The sequence below is a fragment of the Rhizomucor pusillus genome (assembly GCF_041956525.1).
Source record: "Rhizomucor pusillus strain CBS 183.67 unplaced genomic scaffold VTP01scaffold_1, whole genome shotgun sequence".
Lineage (NCBI taxonomy): Eukaryota > Fungi > Mucoromycota > Mucoromycetes > Mucorales > Lichtheimiaceae > Rhizomucor > Rhizomucor pusillus.
The window spans coordinates 605,173-619,675 of NW_027192143.1; the positions used below are offsets into that span (position 1 = coordinate 605,173).

A 14,503-nucleotide genomic window follows, 5' to 3' on the forward strand; every position below is an offset into this window, starting at 1 on the left:
CATGCTCGTAAACATAATTACAACTTTGGCTTCCAATTAGCATTACCTTTCGCAAGATCTGCAAAAAGCCGCGAGGTAAACTTGGAACTTCTCGATACTATTTCATGATCAGAAAGTAAATATGTCGAAAGCTCAAAAGGTTTTGATCTGCATTGATATTTTTTCGTAATTATACAAGGCAATAGTCTCTTATACGTTAAACACCGGCGTATGGAATGCCATTGCTACTGCAACCGTGCTAAATCATTATATTATTATCTTTGACTTATCTTTCTCCATGTCCGTTCAGATCCATTTTCTCTTGCAAATTGCACCTGACAAGAAATACACTTTTTGTACGACATGAAATGGTACATGTCATAAATATAATAGTAACAATGCTTCAAGCCATCAGATTATTACCGTTACAACAATGTTTCAGGCGTTGCATAGCAATGATATCCATGGTTAACGCTCAGGAACAAAACGAAGTCACATATAGCTCATGTTGAAAAGTGCTAAATATAATCATTATTATTTACTGCTTCGATTGTTGACGCAGTCATACTCTGTAATTGCTTTTGATTTATCTTTCGCCATGTCCCGTTTTTGCTAGGGTGCAAAAATGGCATTGATCAAGCCATGCGGGATTCTAAAACGGAAAAACAAAACGCCGAGATCAAAAATTTTAAAAAAAATTGACAAACCGAAGGCCAAATTGTAAGTCAAGTAGCTGAGGGTAGTTTCGATCTACCGACCTTTGGGTTATGAGCCCAACGCGCTAATCCACTGCGCCACTCAGCTCAAGGACTGCTTGTTCGGGTCAAATAAAATACATGAGCATGAGCTGAAATCAAAATTTCAGCCTATTCCAGTACATAAAACATTGTTGCCCAACGCGGCGTGCCGCGCTGTCGCGCGACACGGCGCATTTAGTTATATCTTTTGTGTATCTTTTTTGCAGGCAAACGCCTTTATACCCTTTATACCCTTTATACCTTACACTGCAAAGCCGACCTTATAAATCAGTATGCAAAAGTACAAAAATGTTGATCGCTTTGGCAAATACCGCCGCCATAGACAGACACGCAAACACGTTCGCGAATACTTGATCTTGTCAATGGATCTATCCCCAGTTCGTTAAGTAATTCAAACGTCTTTCAATTGAGGTGGCCAGCAACAGGCAATTTAGATCTTTCCCATTCAAGGGTGCTTGGAATCAACGCACAATCCAGGCTACAGCACTCCTGAGCATTCGAGGTATATTCTTCTTTATACCGGTATAATAAGCCATTGAGTTAAAAGTCAAGCGAACATGCCAAAGAATGCCAAAACCACTTTGCATGATATCTTGAAGCTGAATACAAGCGATGATCCATGCGAGCAAAACGTGGCACTGACATGCAAAGTGTTCACACTGGCAAATTCTGAACAGGGCAGAGCTGAAGAGCTATTTGTGATCATCCCGCGTGATTCAGCTGTGTATAGAACGCTTGTTCTTATCTTACACAGCTTGTAGGAGAAGGCGTTCTAAAGTTATCGGTCTTCACGGCAAACCGAATTGCTTTTCGCATCTTGCGGACGCAGTATTGAAGCTAGGACCACCATAATCTACAGTGCGCGATGCATGGAAGGAATGATTGGCCAGTATAGCCGAATTATCTCGTCTTATTGCATCAGGAACATATGCAGGCAACATCATGCTCAGGCTGGCAGAAGCACGTTGCTTTGATTTATCTTTGGAGCAAGAAAGTCAGGATGATATTGCAGTAGAAGCGAAAGTAACAGTTATCACGGGTGCCACAACGATGACCTTGCAAAGAAAGTAGAGGTTATGGGTAGAGATCACGGAAAAGTCCTTAATAACTGCCGAGATACTTCGATTGACTTCAGACGAGTCGGGCCGATCAACCTTCATAGCAAAAGTATATACAACATTAGACAGAATATGAATTGTGCCGAGATATCCAAGGAAGTGCGAGATCTGCATGGTTTCCTACGTAGCCACAAGTATATCATAAGATGCGAAGTTGATGATCAAGACGTATCACGATGCCCTTCACAACCCGCTCGGAAACTATAGAAAGGGCACGACAACTCTGACGTCTTATTAATTGACACCACATATAGGACGACAGTAAACAAAATGCCGCTAGTCAACGTGGTTGGAATCGATAATCTATCGTCAAACGCTTCCATAAAGAATTCGCTCTCATTTTACATATTTTCTGCAGTGCTCTCGAACGAAGAAGAACAATCGTACTGCTGTCTACTTGAAAGATTGAAGGAGGACATTGTTGGCTGTGGCAGCGTCGATTCCGGCATACTTGTCACGGATGACGATAAAAGTTTAAAAGCTGCATTGGTGAATGCCTATTCTGATGTGCATATCACGAAAAATTTCGAAGCTCATGCTTTTGGACGTTTCAACGCGTTTCAGAACAGTACAAGTTCTTTACAGCGGCCGTGGACAAACTGATCTGGGACCGTGATTTAAAGAGCTTCGAGGAAGGCTTAACGAGGACAGATCACCTGTAACCTCCTCGCATAAATCTGAGCCTTTAAACAAATATATCAACAAGCAAGTGCAGTGACTGAAGCTGCAAAGCATAAAATAACTTGACTGAGAAAAACTATGTAAATAGCTTGCTTAGCTACAAAGAATGTTGGCCTGAGGCTTGGACAGAGGAACACGTCCATCTCTGAGTGCGTATAACATAGAAGGTTGAAGGTGCGCATTGGAACATCTAAGAACTTCAGACAGAATGAAAAAGCTGTCCCACGGCATCCATCTTCATCTTATCAGCAATATAATGTACAATGATGATCACTTTCAAAAGAAATTGGGATACTCGTATGATAAATTGGTTTTGCAGGATTTCAATAAATCATTTGCTGACAACAATGTGGGTCTCGCCTTCTTGCCATTCAACACCGAGATGGATATATTGATAATGCTCTGTCGAAGGCACTGTTCAAATGTACTGGCTCGCCCGAGATCCGGGGAAGACTGGCAGAAGCGGACATGGGCGACGATAATATGCGGAACTGAATCTCTTACACGGCTGAACAATGCAACCCAATACATATCCACCGTTCGCAGAGTTTAAGCGCAGGGTCTAGCCGCTTTGATGAAATGAATCCACCGTTTTGCTTGGCAGCAAATATGCCAAAGATTTCACAGGCAGCATAAGTTTCATTTGGCACAAGTGTAGACTAATTGAAAGAGTGCAGTAGCTCCTGTTAGTCTCTGGTCACTATCGGGAAAGCTTGCCGAGAGGGGGTGGGAGGCTACTGCAAAGTATAGGGAGGGTATCTCCTCTTCTGTCCCAGCTGTCTCAGCAACTCATTAGCAAAAGACTGTGATCATTACGTCCAGTTCCCTGCAAATCGCTCAGAAAATAAGGTTCGGCGACTATTTGCTGCAGCAAACCGAGAAAGAGACAGCAAAAATCGACAAGAATGAACGATCGAAGAAGTTCGTTCATCGAGGCATGTCGTGAATAGACGTTGTTCCTTCTACCGAAGGCATGTAAACCTTTGATTCCATTACTCAAAAGTTGAGACGGAAAAAAGGTAGTAGAAATAGCAGTCTACACAGCGTGATTGAGATAGACATGTCTTTTCTGTTTCTTTGTTAAATGCACTGACATCGTCTTTGCATTATGCTTTTCTTTTTTGGCATCGAATTACCTTCCATTGACTTGATATCGGCGGGACAATCGGGTACTTCTATGCACCTTGGTACGATTATCACCGTGCTAAGCATGGTAAATCAACACTAATTATTAGGAAATAATCAATAGAGGAACAGGAAGCATCATTGTAAAGTATTTTTCAAGCCTGTCTCTAATACTGTCAATGAAGGTGATAGTGAACTTCAAAACCAGTAGATAGTTGTCCGAAAAAGAATGATTGTTCTTTTTCTGGCTTTTTTTAGAGGTTTACATCGGCGCGTAAGTAATTATTGAAAATGAATCCCGAACGATCTAAGATATTAATTGATATCTCTAGAATTCCTCGGCCAACCTCTCGGCCTTCCCCTGGGCCCTGTACGTTTCGTCCAATTCTTGTATACTGTATTGTATTCGCTCACTTAGAAACATGGGCCGGGCCCTAGTGGCCCGGTATTCGAGCCCTCTGGGGCAATAAATTACAGCATAATGGTGTAGAGAAAAGGCGAATGTATATTCGTCCCAGTCAGCGAACTACTAGAGATGGAATACCGAAACATTAGATATCATCACCTTCTAGACAGTCTGATACTGTTCTCATTAATACAAGTATATATACGTTAAACAATACCTCATCATGCGGAGAGCTGTTATAGAATCTTTATTTTCCTTCAATCTCGCACGAGCGTATTTTTTCTCTCGCTTCGCTTCGAGGAAGAATATGCTTGTTCTTATTTGTACTTTATGCGGGGAAAAAGGCAATTTCCTTATCTGGACTTGCGCGTTGCTCACGCGCGATGTTCGCTCCTTCTTCAACGAGTCTCCTCCATGAAGACAAATCTTCCACCCCACACAGCCTTTTACGATCACAAACTACGGCCTCATGTCATTATTTTACACAGCAAAGTATACGCCCTGCACCCGATTGATCAAATCCAGGCACCCGAATTTTGCCCAGTATCAGAAAGGCCCACTCCGGGATTGACAGGTAGAATGCTAAACATATTCTCTGCTATTTTTGCTAGGCTGAAAAGATCCCTCTATTATTTACAGCAAACATGCCAGTGCGAAAACGTACATTTACCGAAATAGTGACAGAGTCGCAGCCTGTCATTGATTTGACGGATCAGGCTCCAAAACGCACTCCTACCCTGAAACTCAACAAGCGTGCATCGAATGCTGCTACTAGCACAAGAACTAACGACCACTGCAACAATGCCGTTATCAGCAAGAATACTACAAACAATGCTCGACCAGGCTCTCCTCTACTATCGTCTCCCACACCATTTTCAAGGAGAAACGCCGATACATCCACTCTAACGGCGACTACAGCGGAACCCGACTTTGCAATTTTCAACGACGACTTGTACGATGCAAATTTTAGCGGCATGTATATCGACAATTCGTCTCAAAACTACGATGATGGATTTGGAAGCTTTGCAGACGACGATTTTGCACAGTTGCTGGATGCAGCCGAAACCAGTTACAAATCTCAAGGCAGCGCACCAATGCAATCAAATCCTCTTTACAGTCCGACTGATCACGTCCTGAGCTTTTCAACGATGGTAACTTAATGGTTAATCAATAGTCAGTATACCGATGATTGCTCATACAGACTTGACTTCTACGTGTTTTTGTCGACTAGTCTCACGGCACTGGTTATTATTTTACTGCAGCGAATGATTCAACAACTTCAAATAACTCCAGTACAATTGATCGTACAACGTCCGCAGCAGTCAATTCGGGAAATCACCCTACAGAAGTTGACAAGGCTTCATCACTTGAATCTTTGCATGAACGGTTGAAGGACCTACGTATGGAAGAATTTGAAATCGTGAGGATCATTAGTGACATGATGAGAACAGAATCGGAAAATGTTCAGCTTCAGGAAAGGAACGAGGCCATTAAGAAGCGGTAATTATCCTTTTTCTCTGATCTTCTTCCAGAAATATTTCCGTTTTCTTACGCTCGACATTCTCATATTTGTTTTTCTTTCCTAGGCAAAAAATCGTCTGTGAAATTAAACAAGTGGAAAAGCAGATCCGCAAACTAGAATCCGAAAATAGGGTCACTTACGTCCTAGACGACGATGATGGCATTGATATACAACTACAAGTTTCCAATTCAGTCACTGGATACTCAGTATCGACAGCGTCACCAGCAAGGTACATGTCACCAACGCCCCCACCAGTGTCAATTGCGCAATCGTCATCGTCATCGCACCAGCAGGATCGACTGGTTCAAGTCAGTCGGACAACTCGAGCTAATGAGGATACCACTGTAAAATATCCATGGTCGCGAGATGTAAAGAAGGCGCTTGTCCAAATATTCAAGCTATCCAGTTTTCGCACTAATCAGCTGGAAGCCATCAATGCAACTCTCAGCGGCGAGGACGTATTTGTTTTAATGCCGACAGGTGGAGGCAAGAGCTTGTGTTACCAATTACCAGCCGTGATACAAAATCAAAGCCGGAAAGGTGTCACAATTGTCATTTCGCCCTTGCTATCTCTGATCATTGATCAAGTTCACCAACTTCGAAATGAAAGGGGAATTTCAGCCGGTTTCATTACAAGTGAGATGAGTCTGAATGACCGCAAGCAAGTCTGGAGCGACATTACATCGGTTCCGCCAAAGATCCTTCTGCTCTATATCACTCCAGAAATGGTGCAAAAATCGAAAAGATTCCAGGATGTACTCAAAGTCGTACACAGGCAGGGCTACCTGGCGCGCTTCGTCATCGATGAAGCACACTGTGTATCACAATGGGGTCACGACTTTCGTCCGGATTACAAGTTGCTTGGAGGACTCAAAGAAGATTTCAAAAATGTGCCTATCATGGCCCTGACAGCGACTGCAAACAACCTAGTCCGAAAGGATGTTTTGCACAATCTTCACATTGAAGGCTGCAAAACGCTCACCATGAGCTTTAACAGACCAAATCTAACGTGAGCGATCTCAAGTACGAAATTATTTAACCTGTATACTCATTTATGTTGGCAATAACTAGCTACAAAGTCAAAAAGAAGCCATCCACTCTAAGACAGTTCTGCGAAGATGTAAGCAATTACATAAAGTCTCAATATCCCGACGAATGCGGCATCATATACTGCTCTACCAGGCAAGCTTGCGAAACGCTCAGTGATGAGCTTGAAAAGAATTATGGCCTCAACGTAAGCTTTTTCCATGCCGGTCTGAAACCAGCAGAGCGTACCCGTGTCCAGCAGAACTGGCAGAGTGGAAAGATCAAAGTGCTAGCAGCGACGATTGCGTTTGGAATGGGTATTAACAAGGCCGACGTCCGCTTCGTTATTCATCATTCAATCCCATCTTCTGTGGAAGGTTACTACCAAGAAACAGGGCGAGCTGGCCGGGATGGCTTGCCATCGGAATGCATCCTGTACTACTCTTATCGAGATACAATGACGCAGCGTTACCTTATTGACACGACGACGAATGCTGGCGAGGATGCCAAAAATCGACGTTACGACAATCTGAACAAAATCATCCGTTTCTGCGAAAACAGGATCGATTGCCGGCGTCAGCAAATTTTGGCATATTTCAGTGAAGATTTTGACGCAAAAGAGTGTCGAGGAACATGTGATAACTGTCAGGAAAACGCAAACAAGATCTTTGAAGAGCGTGATATGACTGCCATCGCCAAGGATTTTGTCGACCTGGTGCAAGAAATCCAAGACGAAGATGTTTCCTTGTCTCACGTTGTCAGTGTCTTTGCTGGGTCCAATGCAAAACGAATTCTGGAACGCGGGCATCAGCAACTTCAAGGTCACGGGAAAGGCAAGGGTAGTCGCGACGATTTAGATCGTTTATCCAAACATTTGATCTTTGAGAATGTACTTTATGAAAAGACCGCAATGAACAGTATGGGCTTCACCCAAGCCCACGTAAAGGCAAGTGATTTGTACATTTTATGTTCCATATTTGCGGTCTAATATCTCGGAAAGTTGGGTCCAAAAGCAACGCTTCTTAAAAGAAATCTGCTTCCAATCAAACTCAAGTTTCTGGTTGGCGCATCTGCTTCAGATTCAAGGATAGTAAACGGCAACAATAGACGCAATGCTATCACGCCTCCCAGCTACAATGACGGCGATGATGATTATTTTGCGGATCCAATCCCTGTTCAAAAGCAGTCTACGGCATCTACAGAATTCCATCGTCCAACGTTCACTAGGGCGAGTGCGCTTTTATGGCAACCATCGCCTTTAGCAAGCTCGACTATCGAAGATAACAAGCTCGCATCACTGAAACGCGATTGCTACGAGGCATTGCGAGAAGAAAGAAATAATGTGAGCATCCTTCTTGCCCCTTTTCTTTTTTTTTTTTTTTTTTTTTTTTTTTTTTCCTTTGTCCTTCTTGATTGTAGGTTCTCTGATGCTTACCGAAGCATTGTTGCAAATAGACTTTGCATAGATACAAGATCAAAAAGCCAGAAACGATCTTCACAGATACCCAGTTAAAGCGAGCGGTATGTAAAGAAATCAATTTCGATATCATCGAGAGCCATCATGCTAATTTCAACCTGTTGATCCAGGCCGAAAATTTGCCTGCTAACATTGCTGATTTTATAAGAGTAACAGAAATCGACGATGACAAGTATAATAAGTATGGGGCTAAATTTGTACACATATGTAAACAATTTGCGCAAAAGGCACAGTCCTTGTAAATAGCTTTTGCAATTGACACCTTACAGCATTAAAGTCTTTGTAACTTGAAAAGCTAGCAAACATTGCGTTTTAATAATCGATATCTTTGAAACTAGCAGCAAGCCGAAGAGGTAATGGTATCTAGAAAAAGCTAGTATACATGCAAGGAAGGATATATGGAAACCGGAGATATAGAATTATACAATGGACTGGTAAAGACGTTTCTTCACAATTGCCCATGAGAGGACGACCAGCGTCAGCAGGGTACATACAATGCCGACCAGGAACGTATCACGCACACAAATCATGCCCCTGCAGAAATGCACGCCCTGACGCTGAGCTTGCTGATCATATACATATCCAAATAGCACATTAAAGATCTGACTTCCGAATGCCGGTGCATACAAGAGCCAGCCCCTAAACAACGTTCACGATGTTAGTGGCGGGTAAACTTTTCTCATACAGAATTGCTTGGCATACCAATTGCGAGCAAACACCTAGATCAGGAACCCCCATTGATGAGCATATTCGGCAACAGCAATAATAACTATAATTGACATTACCTTGGTTCCAAACTCAGTGGTAGCCGCCGGTGCTACGCCGAACACTGTTCCATACACTACAGCGACCATGACAGTGCATGGTAACAACGACTCTGGCGTTGATACCGCAGACACCAGGTACACGAGCGAGCACAGGAGTCCAGCAGTAGATGCAAAAAACATCCAGATGCGATGGATACCCCATCGTGATTTGAGCACGTCACTCAATGTACCAAATGCCGCACGCGCGGCACAGTTTGCCGTGCTGAACACGGAGACATGAATGTTGCGCAAATGCTGCGGGCCGGCCGTGGCAGACGGAGGCAGCGCAAGCAGAATCTGTCCAATGTTGGCCAAATAAACATAGCCCATTCCAAGTACCATAAACAATGTCACAAAGAGCGCAAAACCGACAGGCTGCGAAAGGAACGGCTTGGATGGCTCATCGTCGTCATCCTCAGTTTCTTGTACCATGGATGCTCGGTCGATAAGCGGTGTCGACTCGTCCGCGGAGGGCTGATTATCAGAGGAATGCTTGATAGGCGGCACATCATGCGGCACAAGCGGACCCAAAATCATGGAACCGAGGATCATCGCTCCAGACATGGAAAATGCCATAAACATGAGCAAACCATAGGTATCGTTATCGTCGGGATCATCTGTCTTTGCAAACAAATGGTCGTTGATCTGAGAAAACACTACGCCGCAGAGGCCCAGTCCAGCGCTCGTCACGCCCATACTCATGCCGCGGTGAGCTTTAAAATTATGCGCCTAGTGCAACGACGCAAGAAAATAAAATAATCGACCATGAAAGGTTTTAGCATCAGCAAACATGAGCACGCAACCTCAACTTTGTTCAATGCCGCGCGTGACTTTTGTCATTTACCTGAGAGTCCAGAGCACACAGATAAGCAGCCGCGCCAGAGACGCCGACAGCAACTAGATACAGCGCACACAGCCAAAAGTGGCTCGGAAGCACGCCATTGTAAGTCTGCGCCAGCAGGAATGGGCCGAAAAATGCCAAGAGTGCGGATACACGCAAAGTCCTGGATAGCAAGGGGTGGAAGGGCAAAGGCCAAGGAAAGGCGAGGCAAGGAGTACGAATATACATACGAGGCCGGAAGGTTTTTTTCAGAATGCATAATCAAAGCGTCACAGATAGAGTACAGGACTCCTTACCCGCGGATACCCAGTCGCTCGACCATCCATGCATTCAATGGGCCCGAGAATGAAACTCCAATGAAACTGGCAGTGCTCACGAGGCTGTTTTCGAGCGCTGTCCATTTAAAACGAGTTGTCAAGGATGTGCCGAATGCTGGATACACGTATTGCGGGCCAGCCATGTTGGCCACCAGCACAGCAGTGATGAATGATAAGGACAATGTCAGGCGCGTTGGCTTGTGTAACATGACAGAGTGGGGAGGTTGGAGAGAGATGGAAGGAAGAAAGGGAGAAAGAATGGAAAGAGAGAAGCTTTTTTCTTGCCCTTTTTTTGCAGATGGCAGCAAAAGATGGTCCTCTCCTGCACGCACACAAAAAGAAAAAGAGACAAGTAAGCAGATTTGGGGGGGGGGGACCAAAAAAGATGTGATCCCATTCTCCACGTGTGACGCCAAAATCAACATTGCTTTCGTTTTCTACACTGGCGCACCAATCGGCACTCGGCATTGCAAAAGTTACACACACAGACCTTAATCTTTTTTTTTTTTATTTTCTCGACAAATGCAGAGAACCATTCATGTCACCAGGATTGCACGCTGCAAGCCGACCACTGCGCTGACATTCCAAACCAACTGGCGACGATCATTTGGGTCTTGTCAGACCCTGTGCAGCAAAAGCGATTCAAATAGAGGCAGCAGAAACAATGCCGATCCTCAAGTCATTGCTCTTGAGCAGCAACTATTTGACGAGTACATGATCCCAGGTCGATACTTTCAGTACTTCAAAACGAAACAGCGGAAAAACAGCAGCAAAGCTACCGAGGAAAACAGTACTTTGCAACAGAAACCATTGAAGCCTGCAAAGCTGAACGAATACGACCCAACGCCTACAGAAATCCAGCAAAGAGTTGCGCAGCGGATACAACGTGGTATAGCAACCATGTATACCGTCGAGAAACTACCATTGCGTGTCAGTCCATCGTGTCTTGCCATTCACTCTGTAAGTTTGTTTGCCTGGTCACTTGCAATTTTATGAATAGTTTTTCTCACATTCATCTTTTTAGATCAAGGTATCCCGATCATTGCGGAAATGCCGGATATACTATGAACCACGAGGAGATGTAGACGAAGCATCGGTCCACCGCTCTGTGCAACACAATGCATCTAAACTCGAAACACTCATTCGGTCATACGCAGGACTACACAAGGCATTTTCAATCAAATTTATACCCGACACAAAGACAAGCAAACTAGAAGCAATCTATGAGAAAATAGCTGCAGAACTAGAAGAACCAAAGGAAGAATAGCAGCGGGCAGCAATCGCAAGAAAAAGAGAGAGAAAGAGAGCATGGCTACCACGAAAACAACAGCATTATCTTCTTTTTCTTTAATCATTATCCATCATCATCATGTTGCAAGACCGAAGCCGATTTGATTGTTGCCCATGTCAAACACCTAAATGTCATCCTTGTCAACAGACCCAATTATTCCATTTTCATCCAGTTTTCTACTTGCCGTGTAAAATTGCTTCATAAACACATCGCCGAGAATCCACGTGTTTTCTTGACCTAGCAACTGCCCCGAGATGCCTGACAGACACATGGAAGACTGGTCATTCACTGGCAAAAGAATGTACTGTTGAGGTGGAATGCTGAGCGAATTGCCGTTCACATCGAGTACCAGGGGTGGCAAGTTATCCACGTGGCGGCACGGAACAGACCACGTTGAGTCTCCATTGTTCAGTGCACCTGGGATCGCGTGATGGATAGCTGCAGCGTCATCTGGAGTTGTGATGATCAAGGTCGTGCCTGATAATCGCATCAATCAACGTGAGATTAGATCAAGTGGTATATCTTTTTTTTTTTTGTTATCCAAACTTGCCACTATCCACAATTGCTCGCCGTGGTCCGAATTGTTGACCGCCAAAGTCAAATGAATCCAGTTGCACCATCCAGTACTTGTCGTCGATCGCTGGCGCATACATGAGATCACCTGTGTATCGGCTAGAATCGATGCCTCCAAAATCAATCTCGCCAGCGTCTGCAGTTGTATAGAATGCAAACACGGGTGCATCCAAGAGGGAATGGTTGACCATGGAATAGAAAGGCGGCATGTACGGCGGTGATGAGCTCAGGCCGGCTAGGCCAAGACCGAATATGCCGTCAAAGGGGCTCGCAACGAAGTCAGTAGATAGGCTCGTTGCATCTGCCAAAACCTGGTTGGGGATCGTAAGACCTGCCACCGTGACAGTATCCACGCCGAGGTTTGCTGTAATGTGTCCTGTACCGTACCACACATCAATGTTGCTTTTCCTGGCTTCATCGCCGCCTCCTTCGTCGTCATCCTCTTCCTCTTCTTCGTCATCGTTATCTTCTTCATCGTCACCGCTTTCGTCGTCTTCGCCTTCACCGTTATCGCCGTTGCCCGGTACCAGCGGTTCTATCTCGGCCTTTTCTTCTGCATCGAGGCTCAAGAAACGGTATGTCTTGGACCGAGTTGTATCGTACATTCGATGCTCGGCACATATCTCGGTCGTCGTGCACTTTGAAGAAACAACCCACAAGTCCGCGCTGCCGGTATCGAAAACGACGTTGAAATACTGTGGCGGTTGGCCGACTGTGATGGTCCCATAGTAACCTAAATATACGTATTATTATCATTTGTTAGCAACACCGACTTGATCTCGTCAACAGCGCAACAACTTGCCGCTGCCATTCTGATATCCGATCTGCCCTTGCTTGCCAACCGCAAACGACTGGCCGCCGCTACCGACCGCCGATCCAGCCTTTGCGGCATCGTATCTCGTGAGCGAGATTTTGTGGCGTTTCGCTGGAACGTGGATAGGAGTGCCACCAACGCTCGCAATGTATAAAAGAGCACACGCGGCTGATGTCAATGTCAAGATATGAGTCTTCATTACGATACAAAAGTTGCAAACCAGTCCACACGTGCGAGAGAAGGAAAAAGGTATTAAAAGAAAAGAAAGAGCTAATTTTAGCTTTATAGCTTTGCAATTCGCCGGGTAACAAACAGTTGCTAGACAATGTCAAATACAGGTGAAGTCTCATGAAAGTACAATCCTATGCCGACTCGATATTGTCCCGGCTCGATTTTCTCGTCGACGGTCCATTCATACTTCAGATCGCTTAACAATAGGTCGGATTCGATGGTTGCCAGATAGCGCTCGTCACGATCTGCATCTGGATGTAATAGACCAGCTTGACCGAAATTTCTCGTAAGCAAACACACGTAACAGTGTATTTTTTAAATCAATCAATAAACATGCAAACTGTTATACTCACCTATGGTTCTTGGTGTACGTGACGCAGCATAACCATAGATTGGGTATCGGGTATCCGGTGTCAAGTACCTTGGCACTAGATCAGCATACATGTACATGCACTGCTGCTACCTGCAACGTACCAAGTGACATTAACTGTTTCTCCTCGCTGGATGACTTGACCGGCTGTTGGCGATGTTATGACAAAGGGCGCATGGGGTTCGTTCAAATAACAATGGCCTGTCCCGAGATTCAGGGCAATCGCAAGCAAGATCCACCACATACAGCTGTGGGAAAGAGCGGAGAGGAAGAAATTCCTCGATGCATTGCATTCAGAATAACAACCCATCTCATCTCGATACATTGAACAATGTATTGTTCCATATATTTAACAACAATGATTGAGGAAATAGTTTATTTGACATTGAGAAGGAGAAGCAGGGTGAAAGGAGAAAAGAACGATGCGTCGAGTATGGTTGATATTTGCATGTGTAATGGCCGTTGTGTAGTTTTTATCCTGATTGTACAAGTAGGCGAGGTTCGATGAGCATTTTTGTAGCCCCCCTAGTCGTCTCCTACACCGTATCGCCTGCATGAACAATGACCAATTTAGTTTATGCCAACAAGTAAACAAACTGTCGTCTAGCACACACGTACTGCTTCAATTCCCTCAATTCTTCCTCCTTCTTTTGCAAGTTCATCTTCTTGGTGACCTTGTTCTGCTGGTAATAGAGGACAATCAGATATCTTCCAAGAATGTTGAAACCTTGCAAGTGCTCGCAGGCGTTTTTGGCATCGTAAATGTCTTCATATACTACAAATGCTGTGCCACGCGTATCGGCTGCGTTGCCCCTATACACAAGGTTTTCAGTTTGCAAACAATGAAATACACAGTAGCTATCAAGATACGTACACTCGAATCTGACGTATGGGCCCGTATTTGCCAAACAAATCGTACATTTCTTCGGTCGTGATCTTGAATGGAAGGTTTCTGATGTGTGTGTGTGCGCAACATGGCGTGAATCTTAGCATGCAATTGCTGAAAACCTGCACTGATCCTTTCCTTACCTTACAAACAAAACCCGATTCACTTCGGGTGGTAGTCGTGCCTTCCAGATCGTTAGCATACAATAAATGGTAGTACTATTAGCTCCAACTTACTGATCGTGATGCATTCATTTCAAGATCAAGGGAAGTAAGGACCAAT

The 14,503-nt window shown here is 44.4% G+C and overlaps 7 protein-coding genes and 1 non-coding gene across 8 annotated transcripts; 3 read left to right on the top strand and 5 right to left on the bottom strand.

Annotated features, from left to right (window-relative positions):
• Positions 1 to 709: 709 nt before the first annotated feature.
• VTP01DRAFT_t6 lies at positions 710 to 783 on the bottom strand. The gene has a single exon. It is a non-coding gene; the product is annotated as a tRNA-Met (tRNA).
• Positions 784 to 1,927: 1,144 nt separating this feature from the next.
• VTP01DRAFT_269 (uncharacterized protein) lies at positions 1,928 to 2,458 on the top strand (the record flags this gene model as incomplete). The annotated part of the gene is made up of 2 exons (XM_069381178.1): positions 1,928 to 1,989; positions 2,110 to 2,458. 2 exons carry the CDS (start codon positions 1,928 to 1,930, stop codon positions 2,456 to 2,458), a joined length of 411 nt encoding a protein of 136 aa, XP_069244689.1.
• A 2,023-nt stretch (positions 2,459 to 4,481) lies between these two features.
• Positions 4,482 to 8,334, top strand: VTP01DRAFT_270 (uncharacterized protein; the record flags this gene model as incomplete). Its single annotated transcript, XM_069381190.1, has 8 exons — positions 4,482 to 4,641; positions 4,707 to 5,218; positions 5,299 to 5,567; positions 5,654 to 6,598; positions 6,661 to 7,561; positions 7,616 to 7,957; positions 8,071 to 8,136; positions 8,203 to 8,334. 8 exons carry the CDS (start codon positions 4,482 to 4,484, stop codon positions 8,332 to 8,334), a joined length of 3,327 nt encoding a protein of 1,108 aa, XP_069244690.1.
• A 177-nt stretch (positions 8,335 to 8,511) lies between these two features.
• Positions 8,512 to 10,265, bottom strand: VTP01DRAFT_271 (uncharacterized protein; the record flags this gene model as incomplete). The annotated part of the gene is made up of 5 exons (XM_069381201.1): positions 8,512 to 8,731; positions 8,795 to 8,811; positions 8,878 to 9,627; positions 9,743 to 9,902; positions 10,036 to 10,265. 5 exons carry the CDS (start codon positions 10,263 to 10,265, stop codon positions 8,512 to 8,514), a joined length of 1,377 nt encoding a protein of 458 aa, XP_069244691.1.
• A 313-nt stretch (positions 10,266 to 10,578) lies between these two features.
• On the top strand, positions 10,579 to 11,323 carry VTP01DRAFT_272 (uncharacterized protein; the record flags this gene model as incomplete). Its single annotated transcript, XM_069381212.1, has 2 exons — positions 10,579 to 11,016; positions 11,081 to 11,323. The coding sequence occupies 2 exons, from the start codon at positions 10,579 to 10,581 to the stop codon at positions 11,321 to 11,323; spliced, it is 681 nt and encodes a 226-aa protein (XP_069244692.1).
• Positions 11,324 to 11,471: 148 nt separating this feature from the next.
• VTP01DRAFT_273 (uncharacterized protein) lies at positions 11,472 to 12,933 on the bottom strand (the record flags this gene model as incomplete). Its single annotated transcript, XM_069381223.1, has 3 exons — positions 11,472 to 11,824; positions 11,898 to 12,653; positions 12,723 to 12,933. 3 exons carry the CDS (start codon positions 12,931 to 12,933, stop codon positions 11,472 to 11,474), a joined length of 1,320 nt encoding a protein of 439 aa, XP_069244693.1.
• Positions 12,934 to 13,052: 119 nt separating this feature from the next.
• Positions 13,053 to 13,579, bottom strand: VTP01DRAFT_274 (uncharacterized protein; the record flags this gene model as incomplete). Its single annotated transcript, XM_069381234.1, has 3 exons — positions 13,053 to 13,234; positions 13,319 to 13,386; positions 13,440 to 13,579. 3 exons carry the CDS (start codon positions 13,577 to 13,579, stop codon positions 13,053 to 13,055), a joined length of 390 nt encoding a protein of 129 aa, XP_069244694.1.
• Positions 13,580 to 13,860: 281 nt separating this feature from the next.
• VTP01DRAFT_275 (uncharacterized protein) lies at positions 13,861 to 14,256 on the bottom strand (the record flags this gene model as incomplete). The annotated part of the gene is made up of 3 exons (XM_069381245.1): positions 13,861 to 13,885; positions 13,954 to 14,148; positions 14,210 to 14,256. 3 exons carry the CDS (start codon positions 14,254 to 14,256, stop codon positions 13,861 to 13,863), a joined length of 267 nt encoding a protein of 88 aa, XP_069244695.1.
• Positions 14,257 to 14,503: the final 247 nt, after the last annotated feature.